This window comes from Hyaena hyaena, unplaced genomic scaffold (genome assembly GCF_003009895.1).
Source record: "Hyaena hyaena isolate Hyena2069 unplaced genomic scaffold, ASM300989v1 scaffold_285, whole genome shotgun sequence".
NCBI lineage: Eukaryota > Metazoa > Chordata > Mammalia > Carnivora > Hyaenidae > Hyaena > Hyaena hyaena.
In genome coordinates this window covers 111,955-130,545 of record NW_024080917.1, presented here as the reverse complement: position 1 = coordinate 130,545, position 18,591 = coordinate 111,955, and the positions used below count along the sequence as shown (strand labels likewise).

At 58.2% G+C, this 18,591-nt stretch overlaps 1 protein-coding gene across 1 annotated transcript; it reads left to right on the top strand.

Annotated features, from left to right (window-relative positions):
* The first annotated feature begins 6,982 nt into the window (after positions 1–6,982).
* Positions 6,983–16,526, top strand: MMP25 (matrix metallopeptidase 25). Its single transcript, XM_039246845.1, has 10 exons — positions 6,983–7,379; positions 7,767–7,899; positions 9,538–9,682; positions 9,761–10,053; positions 14,268–14,444; positions 14,555–14,639; positions 14,801–14,883; positions 15,619–15,771; positions 15,848–16,105; positions 16,255–16,526. Exons 1-10 carry the CDS (start codon positions 7,107–7,109, stop codon positions 16,524–16,526), a joined length of 1,872 nt encoding a protein of 623 aa, XP_039102776.1. The 5' UTR covers positions 6,983–7,106.
* Positions 16,527–18,591: the final 2,065 nt, after the last annotated feature.

Below are 18,591 nucleotides of genomic sequence, written 5' to 3'. Positions count from 1 at the left end.
CCCTGGCATCCACCATCTGCTGTCTCTCTCTGTGGTTTTGATGACACTTGAGCACCTCACAGAAGTAGAATCTGATAGTGTTTCTCTGCCATCAGGTCGTTTTTGGGTACAGTTTCTGTTGATTTATATATTTTTTACTTTGGGTGGAGCATACTTTCCTTTGCCTTGTATGTGTCTTATGATTTTTTTTTTTTTTAAGTGACCTCTGTGGGGCGCCTGGGTGGCTCAGTCAGTTAAGCATCCGACTTTGGCTCAGGTCATGATTTCATGGTTCGTGGGTTTGAGCCCTGCATTGGGCTCTGTGCTGACAGCCAGCTCAGAGCCTGGAGCCTGTTTCAGATTCTGTATCTCCCTCTCTCTCTGACCCTCCCTTGCTCACACTGTCTCTCTTTCTCTCAGAAATAAAGTAAAAAAAAAAAAATTTTTTTTAAGTAATCTGTGTGTCCAGCGCCCAGCATGGGGCTAGAGCTCACGACCCTGAGATCAGGGGCACCATGCTCTACCAACTGAGCCAGACAGCCTTGTGCTCTTTTGGTGGAACACTAGACATTTGAGTATAATAATGTCAGCTCTGGGCACCAGATTCTCCTTTCCCCCTTGTTTTGTGTTTGTTGATTGTTGTTGATTTTGGGAATGTTGTGGGTGGTCTCTGTGGGTCTCTGTGAGGGAGCAGCTTTTGTGGGGGGGGGGGCGGGTAAACGTACTGTCTCCCCAGGTCTCGTCTGAGCCCTTTCTTGGACATGTGCCCTCACTTTCTCACTTTCCCTGTATAGTTTTTTTTTTTTTATTGTGTTTTTTGGGGGGTGTGGGAGTACTGCTTGTTTGTTTAAAATTTTTTAGAGAGAGAGCTCATGAGTGGGGCAGAGGGAGAGAATCTTAGTTTTTTATTCTAAATTTTTTTAACATTTATTTATTTATGAGAGAGTGAGCAGGGGAGGGGCAAAGAGAGAGGGAGACACAGAATCTGAAACAGGCTCCAGGCTCTGAGCTGTCAGGACAGAGCCCGACGCGGGGCTTGAACCCACGAACCGTGAGATCATGACCTGAGCCGAAGTCTGACACTTAACCTACTGAATCACCCAGGCGCCCCTAGAGAGAAAATCTTAAGCAGGCACCACACTCAGCATGGAGTCTGATGTAGGGCTCCATCCCACAACCCTGGGATCAAGACCTAAGCCAAAATCAAAGAGTCAGGTGCTCAACCAACTGAGCCACTCAGGTGCCTCTAGTTTTTTGTTTAATGTTTATTTATTTTTGAGACTAATTTTTTTTTTAATTTTGAAGTTTACAATACAGGATTATTGACCATATTCCTGTCCTGGGCTTTAGAACTTCAGGGCTTATGTATGTTCTAGTTGCAAGTTTGTGACCTTAAACGACATCTCCCCAGTTCCCCTACAACCCAGCCCCTGGTAACCAACATTCTACTCTCTTCTCTGTTTCTATTATATGCAGTTGCTCTCTAGTGTTTAGTGTCTGGCTCCTGCAAACAGAAAAGTAAAAAATGAAGAGGGGGTAGAAGAGCCAGCCCTTTGACTCCCCTGGAAGTCACACCGGCCAGAGAGATGGGGATGTGAGACAGTGTGGGAGGGGCACCAGTGGCCACCCACTTCTTTGCACCCCCGTGTTGAGATTCCTGATTTCCTGATACTTGGAGGGCAGGGTCATTACCGCTCCCCTGGACCCCCTGGTTCGGGCAAGCTGTTTGCAGGCTCTGCCAAGAGCCGAGCTCTGTGGTGGTTTGCCCTCCAGAGCCTCTCCTGCAACTTGTAAGCCTCCAACAGGAGCCTGAAATCCCAAAACAGTTCCTGTGGAGAAATTCTATCAGTGCAGGTGTTGTCCAGGTGGGGAGACAATTTCCAGTGCTTCCTACACCACCGTCTTTCCAGAATCTTCTCTGATGCAAGGCCTTTTGCATGAATGATCAAGGCCGGAGGAGACAAGCTTCCTGGACTCGTTGACATAGGAGCCCCATGCACGGCGGCACCAAATCCCATCGGTGAATCCCTGAGCTGGGCCACAATCAGGCAGAAGGTGGAAATGTAAGCGCGGGTCAGATTGTGGACACGGGGACGTGTGGGCAGGCGTGACGGAAAGAGGTCGTCTCCTTTGCCTCGTGTTTTATGCAAATGGATGTTATGCCACACTGGGAACCACCCCCCAACTTAGAATTGTACCTGAACGGAGGTTACCGGGGATTGAGGGTGGAGGGAATCAGGGCAAAAGCGGAGAATGGGTCTGTTGGAACGGGCGTTGTGTGACGTGGTCGATCTCTTTTACCAGATTGTAATCTGGGGACAGGGACAGACCCGGAGTCTGACTGAGAGATCTTTCCTCTACCTACTGCTGCAAGAAGGCCTCAGGGTGAGTAGGAACACAGGCCAGCCAGTGTGGAGGGGAGGCTGGAGCCCGGGAGGGGACAATTTCTAGGCGTCATGCAAAAGCCTGTGAGCGCCCCCACCCCCACCCCAGCCGGCCACTGGGAGTTTGGACTAGAGAATTTCCATATGAGGGGCGCTCCCACAAAGCTCAGAGACTCCGGAAGTGCGGACTGCTGAGTTTTGTGCTCACTTGCTCAGTCCCCCCCACCCCGCCCCCACCCAAACCGCTCTCCACTGGCCAACAAAGAGCCGCCTGCTCCGTGGATGGCACCTCCCAAGCAAACGGAGGACATCCTGTTTGGAAGGCCACCGCTCCGATCAAAGAAGGTCCAAACAAGTCAGTTCCGTGGGCTGAACTGCGAGCTGTTTCTCCAGCTGTGAAGGAAGGCTTGAACAGTAAAGGCCCTTATGTTGTGGTTCCTACTGACTCCTAGGCGGGAGGGCTCTGGAAGCCCAGCCCGTGCGGGGCTCAGTCCTGGGGAGACCCCTGTGGGAATTCAAGGGTGCATTAAACAAAGCGGGACATGCCGATGCCCATGAAGAACTGCCGTCCCGGTTTGGAAGGTGACTGCAATCGACAAGCTGAAAGTGGCCGCCTGGGTCCAGGAAATGGGCCGAATCCACACATAGTCCCTTGTGGCCTCTAAGGCCCAAAATGCCAGGAGGAGCTGTTCTGTCTTCCGGCAGGAGACGGAGGGTGCGGGTGGCCAGGTGGCAGGTTCCCTATGCCGGCATGTCACACTGACGCAGGGAATCCTGGAGGCTACAGGTGGGTCCTGACCGGAAGGGGCTCTGGATGGGGCTCTGCTGCCCCAGTGCTGGACGCGAATGCTCCGAGGGCCCAGAAGGGAGAAGAGTGCACCGCCAGCCGCCGTTTCTGCGGACCAAGGACCACCGTTTACAGCCCAAAATGTCCAACAAGGGGCAGAGAGCCATCCTCCTCCGAGACTAGTCTGATAGAGACTAGGAACAGGCAATTAAAACGTTGGTTGTCTAAAACAGGGAGATATAGGGGCCCCTGGGTGGCTCAGTCTGTTAAGGCATCCAACTTCTGCCCCAGCCACGATCTCACAGTTCTTGAGTTCGAGCCCTGCATCAGGCTCTCTGCTATCAGTACAGAGCCCCCTTCACATCCTCTGGCCCCCTCTCTCTCTCTGCCCCCCCCCTTGTGATGTCTCTCTCAAAAATAAATAAAATTAAGAAAAATAAAATGGGGGAATATCAAGGCTGGGAGGGCTGGCTTACACACCTCCATGGGTACGTGCTCACGTGCACCGTGGACACAAGTGGGTAAAGGAGTGCCCTCTCTGGGCAGATTTCTCTGGTTTTCTTGTGGACCTGGGGAAGGTACAAGTGTCCCCATATCACCCACCTGCTTTTCTGTTTCTACCTGATGCAGCGTTCATAAGACCAGGGCTGCCATTACGGGGACCGGAAACATCCAGCAACTGCAAGTGTGTTTTAAACCTTATGTTGGAATTCCCAGGGGCCTGACAGCAGGGTGTGCCTGCTCTGTCGTCCCCTCTGACGACATCCGTGTTAACACTAGAAGCAGCTGTGTCGCCTGGTGGTGACAAGAGCCCCCTGGTTCTGCACCTGTGTGACCTTACTCACCCTACACGGATGGCAGTGGATGCAGGGGAAGCCCTTGCTAGGCCAGTACTGCTGCCTGCAGTGTAGACCAGCACGGCAGCCCAACCTACTGTCCCTTCCAAAGGCAGAAGCGTTCGGCTCTACATGCGGCGGGTGAAGTAATGAGTACGTGAGTTACGTCCTAAGGGAGATGCACTATTACATGAATACCTCAAAAGAGGTTCAAAGCAAGATGATATTGTCTCCTGGCTCAATTCTACCAGACACCGTGTGTTTGCTGAGATCAATCCTGCGTTTGGACCCTGACGAGATCGAATGGAAGCCTGCAAACCTCAGCGGCCTTGCCCTGAGACATTTTCATGCAATATGATGATCGACCGGAATGATTACTAATGACTGTGTGAGATACTGGTGATGTGCCCGTGCCTGAGCTGTATTGTCATTTTGCTGCAAGGGATCCTGTGGCCAGAGACTGGGTATGGGGTGTGAAATAATAGAAGAAAATACATATTTTGGTTGCAGTCCCTGGGTCCTGGCATAGAGCCCCTCAATCCCTTGGAATTTCCTGGGTGATAGGAGTGTCTTTTTTTTTTTTATTTTAATGTTTATTTATTTACTTTTGATAGAGAAAGCACAAGCGGGGGAAGGACAGAGAGAGAGAGACACCGAAACTGGCTCCAGGCTCTGAGATGTCCGTGCAGAGCCTGACGCGGGGCTCGAACTCACAATCTGAGAGTTCATGTCCTGAGCTGAGGTCAGATAGTTAACCAATTGAGCCACCCAGGCATATCTCTCATTCTAATAAGGCAACTCTTGGTGAGCCTCTCAACAGCTCCTACACAGAGGCTGAAAGACCAATCCCTGATTAATTTTTTAAATGTTTATTTATTCTTAAAAGAGAGAGACAGAGTGTGAGCGGGAGAGGGACAGAGAGAGAGGGAAACACAGAACCCGAGGCAGGCTCCAGGCTCTGAGCTGTTGGAAATGTCAACCCCATCTCCCATCATCCAAGAAGGGGGGTGAGGCCAGAGACTGTGTTATGAATTGATCAGTTATCAACTGATCATGCCCATGTGATAAGGCTCCATAAAACTCCCCAAAGTATGGGGTCTGGAGAGCTTCCAGGTTGGTAACGGCTCCAGGCTGGGAGGGTGGAACACCCACCTCCACAGGCCAGAAGCTCCAGCGCTCAGGACCCTCCCAGACCTTACCTGATGGACCTCTTTGTCTCTTTTGTGATATCTTCTACTCTGTAATAAACTGGTAAGCTTGTTTCTCCAAGTTCTGTGAGCTGTTCTAGCAAATAATTGAATTGGGGTGGAGAGGGGCTCATGGGAACCTACAATTTGGAGCCAAGGTGGCAGAAATTGTGGGTAACCTGGGGACCTACTATTTATGATTGGCATCCGAAGTTGGGGGGGGGGGGTCTAGAGGGACTGAGCCCTTGCCCTGTGGGGTCTGTGATAACTGCAGACAGTGTCAGAATTGAACTGAGGGGCACCTGGGTGGCCCAGTCGGTTAAGCGTCTGACTCTTGGTTTTAGCTCAGGTCACGATCTCCGGCTTCCGTTCAGTTGGTGATTTGAACCCCGAGTTGAGTCGGGCTCTGCGCTGACGGCAGAGAGCCTGCTTGGGATTCTCTCTCTCTCTGCTCTTCGTCTGCTCACACTCTTTGTCTCTCTCTTTCAATATAAATAAATAAACTTACAAATTTTGAATTGAAATGCAGGACACTCAGCGCGTGTCCCAAATAATTGCTTGCTGTGGGGGAAACCCCACACACATCTGGTGTCGCAATTGTTGCCGGGGCGCCCGAGTGGCTCAGAGCTTGAGCATCCGAGTTCAGCTCAGGTCACCACCTCAGGCTTGGTGGGTTCGAGCCCTGCATCAGGCTCTGTGCCCACAGCTCTGAGCCTGCTTCAGATTCGGTGCCTCCCTCGCTCTCTGCCCCTCCCCCACTCTGTCTCTCGGGAGGGGGAGGGCAGGCGTCTGTGGGGTCCCCAAGTGCTAGTCCAAGTCCCGGTCCCCGGGACCTCAGACGGTGACCGTGTTTAGAGTCAGGGACTTCACTGAGGGTGGCCTACATCCTCACAGAGGAGAAGCGGACACACAGAGGCGGGAGGGGCGCGGGGCTCCGGCTGCAAGCCCCGGAGGGGGGTGGAAGCGGCCGCCCGGGCCCCGCACAACCAGCCTCCGGACGCCGACGAGCACGAGTCTGTTGTGTCCGGCCGCCGGCGTGTGTTTTGTCGGCGCAGCTGGGCTGGACGAATACAGGATTTCACTGTTTTAGTTTGCGTCTCCCGCTCGCTAATCCTGCTCCTTATTTATTTTGTCTAAAACGCGTGGGGCCCCATCGCTGCGCGGCTCCAGAGACAGAGCTGTTTCCCTTGCGCGCCCCTCGCCCCTCGCGGGGAGGCCCAGCCCACCCCCACCCCCATTTCGCCCCGGGAAGGGAAGGGGTGAGGCGTGGCCCTGCGGATCCCGAAGCCTCTGCCGGACCTGCCCCCGGTCACCCCCTCCCGGTCCCAGGCGCCCGGATCCTAAACGTCTGGCACGTGCGGCGAGGGGGGCGCGGCCCGCGCGGCCGGGGGAGGAGCGCCCCGGGCGCCCGCAGAGCCGGGACCCCGCGGCGGAGGGAAGCGTCCCCGCCGCCCGCCGCTGGGGCTCCGGGCAGGGCGGGGGGGGGGGGGGTAGGGCCGCCGCGGAGCGCCCCTCCCCCCGCCCCCCGGCCGCGCCGCGCGGAGAAAGGAGAAACGCGCCGCGCCCGGGAGAGTCCCAGCGGAGCCGGCTTCTGGGAAGAGAAACTTGCGGCCGCGGCCGGGAGAGGAGGGACGGGGGGCGCTCGGCACGGGCTCCTCGCCGCCACCCCCACCCGCGCCGCCCGCACTCTCGGAAGCGCGGGGAGGAGGGTCTCGGGGGTCCGGCTCCTGGCTGCTCGCGGGACGTCGGAAGACGGGGCTCAGTCGCTGCGGCAGCCCCGCCCCGCCCGGGAGGAGGGGCCGCGGGCGCCGTGCGGGGTTGACGCCGGGCCGGGCGCGGACCCAGAGGCCGGCGCCGCGCCCCGGGAGGCTGCACCTCCGCCCCCCTCCCGCGCCCTCTCCGCCCTCTGGGACCCGCAGCGACCCCGGCCCCCATGGGCCCTCGTCTGGACGCCTCCGTGTCCCCCGCGTCGGGCTTCCCAGGGTCCCGGCCCCCAGTCCTCCTGCCCGGCCCTCCTACCTCGCGCAGGGTTCCCCGGGCCTCCGCGGGCCCCCGCCCCCCTCCCCCGGGTCCCCAGAGCGGCCCCCGCCGTCAGGGGCCCCCGAGCCCCGCGGGCATGCTCCGGGTCCTGGCGCTGCTGCCGCTGCTGCTGCCGCCGCCCGCGGCCGCCGAGGAGCCCTCCGCGCAGGACGTGAGCCTGGGAGTGGTGAGTGCCGCGCTCTGCGGGCCCCTGGGGCGCGCGGGGTGCGCGACGGGGGCCAGGACTCCTGGGTCCGGAGGAGGCTGGGGCTGACTCAAGGTCAGAGTGACGGGGGATGGCGTCTGGGGACCCAGATTCTTGGACCCATGGGGTTGGGGGCTGGGATTTGAAGATCCGTAAAGGGGTTGATGGAGACGAGGACTGATGGGTCTGGACAACACCCAGGGCTGGAGAGACCGGACTTCGAGAGGAACAGCAGGCAGTCGTCCGGGTTGGGACCCCTGGGCTCCGGATGCCGGGATGCCTGGCGAGGGGTGGGGCTTCCAGGACGGTGACGGGAAGGGGGATTCTCTCCCGCTCTTCCCCCTTCACCTGTCCCTTCCTGTGGTCTAGGACTGGCTGACCCGCTATGGCTACCTGCCACCACCCCACCCTGCCCAAGCCCAGCTGCAGAGCCCTGCAAAGCTGAGGGATGCTATCAAGGTCATGCAGAGGTTTGCCGGGCTGCCTGAGACAGGCGTCCTGGGTAGGTAGACCCCCTCCCCCTTCCCAGCCCTGCCCCAGCACCCAGCAGTTTCTCAACCTCAGCACACACCTGAATCCCAGGAGCTATGAAAATGCTGATCCCGGGGCCCAACCCAGGGGTCCTGAGGCATTCCTTCTCCGGTAAATATTTACTAAAAATCTCTAACGCGTAAGACCATTTCTGGCTCTAATGGTACAGTGATGAACAAAGCAGAAAGGGTCCCTGCTCTCATTCTTCTACAGAGAGACACACAGATCAAGGATAGAAATATGCAAGATAATTTCAGATGGCGATTCGTGTTTTGACAAAAATAAAATGCTGGTCAGGGAAGATCCCTCTGAAAGGGGTCTTGAGCTGAAGGGAGCTCATATGACACAAAGAACACATAAGACACACATAGGAGGAGCCAACCATGGGAAGATGGAGAAGAGTGTCCCAGGCAAGTGCAAAGGGCCTGCCGTAGGGACAAGCTGGTGTGCCTTTAATGAGAAGAGGATTGAAAAGCTAAACAAAAGCCTGATTGGGAATGGGTGGTGGTGGTGGTGATGCTTGAAAGGTGTTGGGTTTGATTACAAGCATGGTAAGAAACCACCAGAGGGAGTGAAGAAGAGAGACAACCGGACTGAATTTACAGTTGTAAGCTCCCTCTGGTTGCTGGTGGAGAATGGAGGGTGGGAATGGAAGGAGGCAGTTGAATTCAGGGTGCATACTTTTTTTTTTTTAATTTTTAAATGTTTTTATTTATTTGTGAGAGAGAGAGAGAGAGAGAGAGAGAGACAGCGTGAGCAGGGGAGGGTCAGAGAGACAGGGAGACACAGAATCTGAAGCAGGCTCCAGGCTCTGAGCTGGCTGTCAGCACAGAGCCTGATGCAGGGCTCGAACCCATGAACTGTGAGATCATGACCTGAGCCAGAGTCGGATGCTTAACCAACTGAGCCAGCCAGGCGCCCCAAGGGTGCATACTTTGGAGGTAGAGCTGAGAGGCTCATCTGTTGGATAAAATAGGGAAGCAGGAAACTGAGCGGTGGTGACTGGCTACAGGAGGACATAGGACCTCTGTCTATCCTGTCCACTGCCGAGTAGTGTCTACCATCTGTAGTGTGTGCGTGCTCGATTCCTCTTTGTCACCTCAACCAATGGTGAGCTTTGACCTTCACTTGAAGACAAAGAAACAGCTGGGAAGGGAGCCGACCTAGGACAGGGGATTCCAGGCAGATCTGACCTGGGAGACCGGAGACCCAGCCGCCCTGGGGACTTTGGACTTTGCCTGGATGTGGTGAGGACTGGGGACCTACGGTGTCAGGTGTGGGAACCACCTAGGGGGCTCCAGCCTCAGGCAGGTCCACACGGCACCTCCTCGGCTCCTTTATCCGAGGTCCAATCACCAGGACTCAGGGAAACAGGACCCCCGGATCCCAAATCCAAGCACCCCATAGAGGCAGCCAGTCCATCCAGGGCCAAGTGCAGGGCGTCGTCATTTAGGATGAGCCGGCTTCCAGAACTGGACAGCCCGTGTTCAAATCCAAGCAGCAAGTGGTTCAGCCTCTCTGAGCCTGTTTGTGCAGAAAGTTGGCTGCGTCTGTGATTAGAGCAGGCTGTCCTCCTGCTGAGCCCCGGCCCCCACAACCTCTCCCACAGACCCCGCGACGATGGCCACCATGCACAGGCCCCGCTGCTCCCTGCCTGACGTGCTGGGGGCGGCCGAGCTGGTGAGGCGCCGCCGTCGCCGCCGGCGGTACGCCCTGAGCGGCAGCGTGTGGAAGAAGCGAACCCTGACGTGGAGGTAGGTGAGGGGGCCCGGCCCACGGCGGCCTGCCGGCCGCGCCCAGCTCAAACAAACGGCTGCCTTCTGTCTCCCCAGGGTACACTCCTTCCCCAAGAGCTCGGCCCTGAGCCAGGAGATGGTGCGGACCCTCATGCACCATGCCTTGACCACGTGGGGCGTTGAGTCGGGCCTCAAATTCCAGGAGGTGGGCTCCCAGAGCCCGGCAGAGCCCGACATCATCATTGACTTCGCCCGGGCGTACCACCAGGACAGCTACCCCTTCGACGGGCAGGGGGGGACCCTGGCCCACGCCTTCTTCCCCGGGGAACACTCCATCTCTGGGGACACTCACTTCGACGACGAGGAGGTCTGGACTTATGGGTCAAAAGGTACAACCCCCCCCTCTACTGAGGCGTCCTCTCCCTAGGTCTGTCTGTCCTTATGAAGTCACATGGGTCGATGGAGGCTGTGTCCGTTGGGCTTCTCCAGAGCCTCAGAACCAGTAGGAAGCCTGTGTGTGTGTGTGTGTGTGTGTGTAAAGTGATTTATTTTAAGGAACTGGCTTATAGGATGGTGGAGGCTGGCAAGCCTAAAATCCGCAGGGCAGGCCCGCCGGCGGGCGGCTCCACTGAGACTTGATGGTGTAGTCCTGAGCTGATGTCCGCAGGGCAGGCCAGCTCACACGAAACCCAGGCGGGAGTTCCATGTTGCAGTCTTGGGGCAGAATTCCTTTCTCTCTGGGAAGCCTCAGGTTTTGCTCTTAAGGGCCTTCACCTGATCGGACAAGACCCACCCACATGCGGAACACGATCTGCTGTGTCTACTTTGCTTACAGTCAACTGATCGTAGATGCAGATCCTCTCTACAAAATAACCCAAACAGCCACACGTAGGCTGGTGCTCAGCTACACAAAATTACCATCACAGCCGCCTCTCAGGTGTCCGGCCCCACGCCGGGGCTGAGGCTGAGTGATGTGAAAGCGGCCGCGGGCACGCAGCAGCTGAGTCAGAAGAGTAACCGGCAGTTGCCACACATGGTGACGCAGCTGCGGGGAATCACAGCAGAGGAAGCCCCGGAGCACCACAGGCTCGAGCAAAGGCCTGCGCAGGGCCTTCGATGGACGGGGCTTTCTAGAAGTGCCTTTGTTCATGCCACACACGTGTACCGAGCGCCAACTAGTCCACCGGGGCCCGCCCCCCCAGAGTACGTGGGGGCGCGGGGAGGACGCAGAGGAAAGAACGCGAGCCAGTGAGCTGGCTGACGCAGGGTAGTCAGGGCTCGCAGCCCCGGGGGACAGCTGGGGCAGGAAGGCAGAAATAGGGTATCAGGAGAGAGACCGTCGACGACCCCGAAGGCTGGTACGCCCCGTGACACAGAGGGCCTTGGAAGCGGGGCGAGGGAACGGGAGGGAAGGAAGGTGTCACGTTCTGGAAATACCACTGGCTGCGGTGGGGGGCACGATGGAGGCAGGGAGGCAGGAAGCTGCGGCCAGGTCCAGGAGAGAGGTGGCTGGAGCAGGCTGTTCAGTCAGGATGGCCAGAGGCTGGGATCCTGGTGGCAGAGGGGATGGAGAGGAAGGGGTCTTGTGAAAGGCAGCGGGAGGTGCCGGAGGACGAAGAGCAGGCCCTTGGGGCGCAGCGGGGAGTTCAGGTTGGCCACTGGTTTGCACTGCTCGTGGGCCGCTCCGTGCAGGCGGCGCATGAGCGGTTCAGTGTCTTCCTCTAGACACTTGGACTTCTCTGACTTAGGTCAGGTTCCCCAGAAGTGGAGCTCGAAGCGAAAGTTCTTGTGCAAGCAGTTTCTCAGGGTTTGCTCTCTGGGGAAAGGGAAGCCAGAGAGGGCTGGGGAGACAAGCTCAGCCGGACGCGGGCTCAGCTGAGAGGAGCCAGAGCCGGAGCCGCAGGAGCCGGAGCTCCGAGCATAAATAGCCCACAGGCTTGGTCCCACCGGGGGCTAAGGTTCCAGCTCTTCCAGTCTTAGCCATCAGCTGTGAGCGACCCGCAGCGGGGAGGCTGGCGGAGGGGGGCCGTCAGGACGGGCGCGCAGGCTCTGTAGAGGATTTGGGCGAGGTGCCCACACTATGCACAAAGTGAGGCTGTGGTAACGCAGCTTTTAAGCGTGCCGGCTTGAAACAAAACTCAGGCCAGGCTCCTCTGCTTGCTGTGTGTATAAGTTACTTGGCCTCGAGGTGCTCAGTTTCCTCATCTGAGAAATGGGCATGCAGTAGAGGTCTGCTCATTGCCGGCTTCTGTGAGCTGGCAGTATTGAGTCAGTGGTACTCAGGGGTTGGTAAGGTTCCAGGAGGAAAGTGAAGAATGTGGGGCTGTGGAGAGCCCCGCAGTTAAGGGGAGGGTAGAGGGGAGGAGGGCTCAAAGGAAATGGAGAAAGAACGGGCCCCCAGGTGACCAAGAACAGGAGCAAAGAAGGAAGCGGTCGGCAGCGGGCAGGCAGCAAGCCAGTGCAGTACGTTACGTGGGCCTAGATCTGATCATCTGAGGACAAAGTGACCTTGGCGCCTGCAGGCTTGGCAGGTGGGGGAGGAGTCCCAGCCACAGTGAGGTTAGCTGTGAGAGGGGCTGAGGAAGTCAGCTCAGAGTTTAGACCACTGACCACAGAACTTGCTGGGGAAGGAGATGGGTGTGGACGGGGGCACAGAGGTATTGCGGTGGCTTCGGATGAGGGTCTTAAGCACTTGGTGATGTTGGACGCACCAACAGAAAGGGGTGGGGGATGGTTGGAAGGATGGATATATGAATGGCCAGAAAGATGGATGAATGGACAGATGACGGATGGGTGGATGGATGAATGGACAGATGGATGGACAGACGGACGCACACAAGGGATGGACGGGCTGGGTTCTTGTCCTTCAGGAAGTGAGCGAAGCAGGGGCCTTGTGCAGGGCAGGGCGGGAGGTAGGAGGTGAGCACCGGGGTGATGCAGCTATGTGCCCGGGGGCGCAGGAAGTTACAGATTACAGAGGTTGGCCGGTCTTGATGAAACAGGAAACACATCTGACATACTTGTCATCTTAAGAGTTGAGGGCTGGAGCTGGGGAGCATCTTGAGGGGCTGTGGGTTTGGAACTGAGGCTAGTGAGAGCGCAGGGGCCCTGCCTGTTGCGGTCTAGAGCGGGACTGGGAGCAGGTGCCCAGGACCCCCGGAGGCCGAGGACCCCCGGAGGCCCGCCACCAGGAATCTCGTGAGCTGGGGCTGCGGCTGTGGTTGCGCAATTCCCCCAGCTGCATAGCGTGAGGAGGGCGAGGAGGGTGCAGTGAAGGGTGTGGCCAAGGGGGGGTAATTCAGGGAAGGAGGGGGAGAGAGATCTACTTCATGTAGACACCGAACTTCCTCCGGTTTCTCAGAAAAGGGATTCAGAGCAGTAAGAAAACCCACAGTCAACATGGAGATCTGTCAATACGTGTGCATGAACCAAAGTCATGTGAAGTCACTGCTGAAAGGCACTAGTTGGCTGTCCTGTCGTTTAACTAGGTCTCTCTGTGTCTCAGTTTCCCACCTGTAAAAGGAAGTTAGAGGGAAGAGATTTATGAGACATAAAGGACCGCTTCTGAAGACTTGCTCACCCCTTTCACACTCACATTCTCGTCCAACAGCCTTTAGGGGCTGAGTGAAATTTGCTTTCCAGTTCACCAGGTCACTTCCAATAAGCCCACTTTGAACCCCGCTGACCCTAGTTAGAGATGTCCATGCAGTGGGTCAGCCTGTGGGCAGCTGCTCGCCTCTCTTGCTGCCTCGCTCTCTTGCCCCCTCGGCGGCTGGGGTAGGGGCCGGCAGGCGGCGGCTGGGTCGATGAGCTGGGATTTGGCCGGCAGCTGACAGCTGGCAGAGGCCCACCCCTGGCGCCCAGGCTGGGTCCCCGAGGAAGAGCCTGTGGTCAGAGCGGGTGGGAACAAGGCCGGCCGCCAGCGCCAGCAGGCTGTGGTCTGAGAGAGGCCGCCTGAGGAGATGGATGGCATGGGTGATGCCGCAGAGGCGGGAGGCAGGGACCGGGGGAGGCTCCCGGAAGGGTAGATGGGCGTGTGGGCACTCGAGGGGCGTGCATGGGAGGAGGGAGCGGAGCACCCTGAGGGTGGCAGTGGGGTGACCATCTTGGGAACCCGGGCCAAGGAGACTGAGCAGCATTCCTTCCGACTCCAGACCACAGCTGGAAAGAAGGAGACTCCCAGGGCCGGTGCTCCCTCCAGAGACTTGCACGCATCCCAGCTTCCAGGCCCCCCCCGCCCCCCGCCAGTGTTTCCATGTGCACAGACTTCCCTCCCTGCGGCCCAGCACTGCGGCAGGAAGGCCACCCCTTCCTCTGCCCCGGGCCACCTCCTCCTGCCCCTTCCCTGGCCTGTTCTGCGGGTCTCTAGCCCTGTCCCCAAGTGTCCAGAACTACCAAACAAGGCTACTAGAAAAAAATCTGCGGAAGAAGTGATCGCACCCAGGAAGGACAGTGACTCAGGGAGAAGGGTGATGTCTCTGGAGGGTCCCTGGCTGTCCAGCTGCTCCGGCTGCCAGCAGGCCCCGCCAGGGGCTTCCTGGCTGCCGCCTCTTCTGGTGTGGGGCAGGGGTGGAGCTCCAGCCTAGTCTCCCTCCTTCCCCAGATGGTGAGGGGACCGACCTGTTTGCCGTGGCTGTTCATGAGTTCGGCCACGCCTTGGGCCTGGGCCACTCCTCAGCACCCGACTCAATCATGAGGCCCTTCTACCAGGGCCCGGTGGGCGACCCCCACAAGTACCGCCTCTCCCAGGACGACCGGGAAGGCCTGCAGCAGCTCTACGGTACGGGGGGGCTGGGGGGGAACGGGGGGCGGGGGCTGCGGGCTGGTGGCCCACCTGCAGCGTCTTCAGCAGCGTCAGGGACTCACGCCTCTCTGGCTCTCTCTCCACAGGAAAGGTGCCCCAAACCCCATATGATAAGCCCACAAGGAAACCCCTGGCTCCTCCTCCCCCACCCCCTGCCCTGCCCCCGGACAGGTGAGTCCCTCTCCAGCTGTGTGAGGGGGGTCACCTCCCTCCCTCAGTGTGGTTCTTGGGGAGGTGGGCCCGGTTAGAGTCCCTACCTCACGGGACTGTTCTAACGGTTAAGAGACTAGGAGCCCCGACCCCTCTCTGCTCACCTGTGCTTTCCATCTTAGCCCCTCTCTCCCCACCCCTGATCGATGTGAAGGCAACTTTGATGCTATCGCTAACATCCGCGGCGAAACCTTTTTCTTCAAAGGTGAGTCATCGTAGATCTTCCCTGGCCCAACGTAGTTGGCTTCCTACCCGCTTAGGACGCCCCACCAATCCTGTGGGGTTTCCTGGGATGCGGGACTCTCAGTGCTAAAAAAAAGAAAAAAAGAAGAAGAAAAAGGAAAGTGCTGGGGCCGCCTGGGCCGCTCAGTCTGTTAGGCATCAGACTCTTGGTTTTGGCTCAGGCCACGGTCTAACTCACGGTTGGTGAGTTCAGGCCCCACATGGGGACTCTGTGCTGCCGGTTTGGAGCCTGGAGCCAGCCTGCTTGGGATCCTCTCTCTGTCTCCTCTCTCTTCTTCCCTCCCCTGCTCGCACTCTCTCTCTCAAAACAAAATAAACAAGCTTTTAAAAAAAAAAGGACTTCAAAAGAAGGAAAGTCCTGGGAAAGCTGGTCCCTGCAGAGCCACTGCACCCCTGAAATCCTCACCCGCTGCCAGAGGGAGCCCCAGTGCCCACTCTGAGGGAGAAGCCCTTTTAAATAAAGGAGCACTTCTCCATTTTTAAAGATGTTTATTTATTTGAGAGAGAGCGAGAGAGCAAGGGAGGGGCAGAGAGAGAGGGAGACCGTATCCGAAGCAGCCTCCTCCGTCAGAGCGCGGAGCCGGTGCGGGGCTCGATCCCACCAACCCCGAGATCAGGACCTGAGCCACCCAGGCGCCCCCTGAGGGAGAAGACTCTTATCATCTCAGGCCCCCACGTCCACCCCTTCCCCACCCAGGCCCCTGGTTCTGGCGCGTTCAGCCCTCGGGACAGCTGGTGTCCCCCCGACCTGCCCGGCTCCACCGCTTCTGGGAGGGGCTGCCCGCCCGGGTGAGGGTCGTCCAGGCCGCCTACGCCCGGCCCTCAGACGGCTGCATCCTCCTCTTCAGCGGTGAGTGGGGGCGGGGGGGGGGACGCGGGCCGGCGCGGGGAGGGGGCGCACCTGCTCACCTGCGGCTCCCCCGCAGGCCCCCAGTTCTGGGTGTTCCGGGACCGGCAGCTAGAGGGCGCCCCGCGGCCGCTCACGGAGCTGGGGCTGCCGGCCGGGGAGGAGGTGGACGCCGTGTTCTCGTGGCCGCAGAACGGGAAGACCTACCTGATCCGGGGCCGCCGCTACTGGCGCTACGACGACGCGGCCAGGCGCCCGGACCCCGGCTACCCCCGCGACCTGAGTCTTTGGGAAGGGGCGCCTCCCGCCCCCGACGATGTCACCGTCGGCAACACAGGTGGGAGAGTGCGCGGGGAGCGGCTGGGGGTCCCCCGGGACGCGGAGAGGGGCCCTCCTGGGGGGTTCGGGGAGCCCTCAGGAGTGATGCGGCGCAGCGGGAGGGGAAGCCTGGACCGGCCCCCGAAGTGTCTCCTCCCTGACCCGCAGGTGACACCTACTTCTTCAAGGGCGCCCACTACTGGCGCTTTCTCAAGGGCAGCGTCAAGGCGGAGTCCGACTCCCCTCAACCCATGGGTCACAAGTGGCTGGACTGCCCGGCCCCCAGCGCTGGCCCCCACGCCCCCAGGCCCCCCAAAGCGACCCTCAAGCCTGGAACCTGCGATTGTCAGTGCGAGATCAATCAGGCCTCAGGGCGGCCACCGCTGCCCTTCCTGCTGTCCCTTCTACCCCTGCTGGTGGGGGGCGTCGCCTCCAGCTGAGGGGGAACGTCCTGCGGGGGGGCCTCTGCGGGACGCATGCGGGGGGAGCTTAGCCCTGCAGACGCGGACAAAAGGCCAGCCCTTAGGCCACGCGCCGCCCCTGCAGGAAGCTCCTTTTCCCAGAAGAGCTGGTGTTTTTAAGAAAGCGGCCCCACCCGGCAGTTGCAGCTCCCCATGCCGGCTCCCGGCCGTCTGGGACGTTACAGGACTGGACTGATTGGGGGAACTGAACCCCAGCCCCTCTCTCCACCGCTGCTCCCAATTTCCCAGATGTGTCCCACGGCCCTGCTTCCACAGTGTCCCTGGTCAATGTCACATGGATGGGGCCCCAGACTCAGCCCTTAAGCTACCCCTGAGCACCGCTGTGCCATGTCCTGGGTGACGTCAGCGGCCACCCAGATGACCCTCCACAACCGAGGCCCCTGAGGACCTCCTTTCTGGCCACCAGCTTGGACCCAGAACAGTCCCGGTTCAACAGTCCCCCCTCCAATTCCTAAGACCCTCTCAGTCCCTCCACACTGGAGTGTGTACCGCTGCCCTTGGGGAGAACTCCTGGGTTCTCCGATGCTCGGCGCTGTGTAGACGGTGGACTGAGTTCCCTCTCATCCTGGGGTCGCTGCTTCCTCAGGACCCCTGGGTGATGAGTGGACAGGCCACCTCATTCACCTCCCACTCCCCACAGAATTCAGGATCTACAGCAGTGCCTCTGGAACTATACTTCTGGAATATTCCACATCAGAATCACCTAGGGAGCTTAAAAAGGCAGATTCCATACCCTCACCCTGAATCACTGGAGGGTTGGGGCCAGCAGTCTGCCTTTGAGTAAGCTTGGGGGGGAGCCGCCCTGGTGGGCGAGGGGGCTAGGACGGCGGCTGTCATCTCTGTCTGGTGGTTTTTCTGTCTCTCAAGTGTTCACCCTCCCAGGGACCAATCTCTGCACATTCTCTGTAGAGTCACGTTTATGGCTTTACTTGAGTGGGGTCTATCCCCTATGGGTGCAGCCACTTAGGGGCCACTTCGTGGGTTGCCGCCCACAGCGCTGCCTGGGGCCAAGCCCCCCCCCCCAACAAGCTGACCAGTAGGAGGGCAGTAGCCAGGTGTCTTCAGCCATCCATGACCTGAAAATTCCAAGCCACCAGGAAACCAGAAATCTGGGTGTCTGTCAGGATCCTTTCAAAATATATGGAGGAGGAAACTTGTATTTTAAAAGCTTATGAGCCCCACACAGGAAGACAATGAAAGTGACCAGAGAGAAAGCCCTTCATTTCTCCGGAGCACAGATGGGTCCCGGGGGAGTTTGGGGGCAGGAACTTGACAGGCCTGGATTGCTCTGTTTTGTAGAGACCGTGGGATTCAGAGCTGATGGGCAGTGGGGTGATGGATGCAAAGAGAATGAGTGGGAGGAGGGAACAGAGAGAAACTCAAAAAGCCAGCTAGGGGAGCTCAGAGGAGGGGCGTCCAATGTGAAATCTGTGGCTTCTTTCATTGCTACATGGAAACTTCTCCAGGCTTTAAAAACATATTAAGGGTGCCTGACTGGCTCAGTCAGTACAGCATGTGACTCTTGGTCTCAGAGTTGTGGGTTTGGGTTTGAGCCCCACCTTGGGCATGGTGCCTCCTTTAAAAACAAAACACTTCTGGGGCGCCTGGGTGGCTTAGTCGGTTAAGCGTCCAACTTTCGCTTAGGTCATGATCTCGCGGTTCGTGGGTTCGAGCCCCGCGTCGGGCTCTGTGCTGACTGCCAGCTCGGAGCCTGGAGCCTGTTTCAGTCTGTGACTCCCTCTGTCTCTGACCCTCCCCTGCTCACACTGTCTCTCTCTCTCTCTCTCTCTCTCCTAGAAAAAAAAAAAAATTAAAACCAAAAAACTTCCTGGGGCACCTAGCTGGTTCAGTCGCTGGAGCCTGTGGGTATTGATCTCAGAGCTGTGAGTTGCAGCCCACAATGAGTGTAGAGATTACTTAGAAGTAAATCTTTATATATATGTATATACACATATATGTATGTATATATACACATATGTATACATATACGTATATGTATATATACGTATATGTATATGTATAT